Below are 1,948 nucleotides of genomic sequence, written 5' to 3'. Positions count from 1 at the left end.
CACATCGCATAAAGCATCAAAGAGGGAGGTGGGTCAAGTGGGCCCAGTAGCAGCCAGAAGTCCTTGTTTGATATTTCACTACAGCGTCATTATCTCAGTGATCCCTCAGGGCTCTATTCTTTCCTATTCTTCAGTTTCTTGTTTTGGCTTCGTGTCTCTACATGGGTGTCCACAGGCGACAGTGTAGGGTTTTGTGGGGAGACCCTCGACGATTTTCCGCGGTAAGTCGATGGTGATCGCCTGGCCATTTCTGAAAGCGGTGTATCGACCTGTGGTTGTGTCCAAAATGTCAGGTGAGTGGATACCGCTCGGGGCTCATAATTCTCGGGTTCGGGGCTCGGTCCCCGGCCATGGCGGAAACAAATGGACAGAGTTCCTTTCACCCCTGATGTCCCTGTTTACCTAGCAGTAAATAGGTACCCGGGAGTTAGACAGCTGCGACGGGCTGCTTCCTGGTGGTAACAAAAAAAAAGGATTGATCGAAGACCGGGCCGCGGGAACGCTAAGTCCCGAAATCATCTCAAGATAACCTCAAGAAGATACGCCGGAGAGATCCTCATCGTCCACTTGCTCGTCTGAAGATGCGTAGTCTTCATCGTCCTGTGTCGCCAGAATTCCTGGTTTCTCTGTGTTGTTTACCGCTCTCATCGTTGTCTGGGTGTCCGCAGTTGTCGTCGTCCGTGGAGCGTCCATCTGGGTGTCCACCGTGGTCGTCGTCAGTGGAGCAACCGTCTGGGTGTTCACAGTTGTCGTCGTCCGTGGAGCGTGCATCTGGGTGTCCACCGTGGTCGTCGTCAGTGGAGCGTCTGTCTGGGTATACGCAGTTGTTGTCGTCAGCCGTCGTACTTCGGTTTGGTTAGCTGTAATTCCATATTTAGTCACTGGCGCCAGTACAGGCGCAATGGCATTGCCTTCTACAAGCCCGTTCACTGTTCCTTGTAAAGAGTTGTGATATTTTTCACAACTTTGTCCGCTTAGGCTATGATGACTTGGATGTGGATGTTCTGGGTGGATGTCGGCGTCTAGGGTTTTGGTGAGTCCTGCTGCTGAGGCTTGTTTCTGCGTCCAGTTCATACGGTCAAAGTCTTCATCAGGCTTATAGAAGGGAGGCTCGGGAATTGGTCAAGTCCCAGATCCAAGGTCGCGATGACTGCACGCCGCGTGGTCGGCGGCGTGCAGTCTTCTCTTTAATCTTCTTCAGTTCCTGCTTCCTCTTTGTGCAGAGGTAGGAGGTTACCTTACGATGATTTCGGGGCTCAATGTCCCAGCGGCCTAACCAGGCGGCGTGCTGGTCTCCAGAGTTAGCGCATTTCTTGGCAGTGGCGGTACAATCTTTGTAGTTGTGAGTGCTCGAGCATGAGCTACACTTCGCTGTTTGTTCTGGGCACTTGTTTGAGAAGTGCTCAAACTGAAGCCCATGAAGCATTGTCTCACTTTGTAAATCTTCTCCATGGTGATCTGGTTTGGTGAGGTGATTCCGAAGCAGCAGAATTCTTTCTTCGCTGCTTCCTTATTCTGTTTCGAAGGCCATTTTCATTGTGAGACGAGTGTTGTCGGCTGTCTTGACGAGTAGAGCTGTCGTCGCTTTCAGAGTTGGGTTTTCTGCGTTCACTTGTCGCAATATGTTGTCAGGGGCCTCACCAACTAACCAGCGGTTCAGCCTGTTTATGAAAATCGTTCTACCAGCCGTGATTTGTCTGGGAAGAATGGATGAGAAATTCGCCTAAAGTAGTGGGACCCCCGGTGTCCCAGATCCAGGGTCTTTTCTAGGTTTGCTTTTGTTGCCACGATTACAGTGGCCTCGTTGCCATGAACATAGACCTCAACTGGTCCCACAATTGTTGCCCTGCCGATGGCAGCTGCTATTTCGCACTTAAAGCGCATGTAGACTCCTAAGAGTCGCCCTTTCACTTTTGTCTTGTTGGTCATTGTTCTCTTGCAACGCCTC

The 1,948-nt window shown here is 51.2% G+C and overlaps 1 protein-coding gene across 1 annotated transcript; it reads right to left on the bottom strand.

Moving 5' to 3' along the window:
- Positions 1–531: 531 nt before the first annotated feature.
- Positions 532–1,074, bottom strand: LOC138363605 (integumentary mucin C.1-like). Its single transcript, XM_069322971.1, has one exon. It carries the CDS (start codon positions 1,072–1,074, stop codon positions 532–534), a length of 543 nt encoding a protein of 180 aa, XP_069179072.1.
- Positions 1,075–1,948: the final 874 nt, after the last annotated feature.

This window comes from Procambarus clarkii, chromosome 11 (assembly GCF_040958095.1).
Source record: "Procambarus clarkii isolate CNS0578487 chromosome 11, FALCON_Pclarkii_2.0, whole genome shotgun sequence".
Classification (NCBI taxonomy): domain Eukaryota; kingdom Metazoa; phylum Arthropoda; class Malacostraca; order Decapoda; family Cambaridae; genus Procambarus; species Procambarus clarkii.
This window is presented reverse-complemented; position numbering and strand designations above follow the sequence as displayed.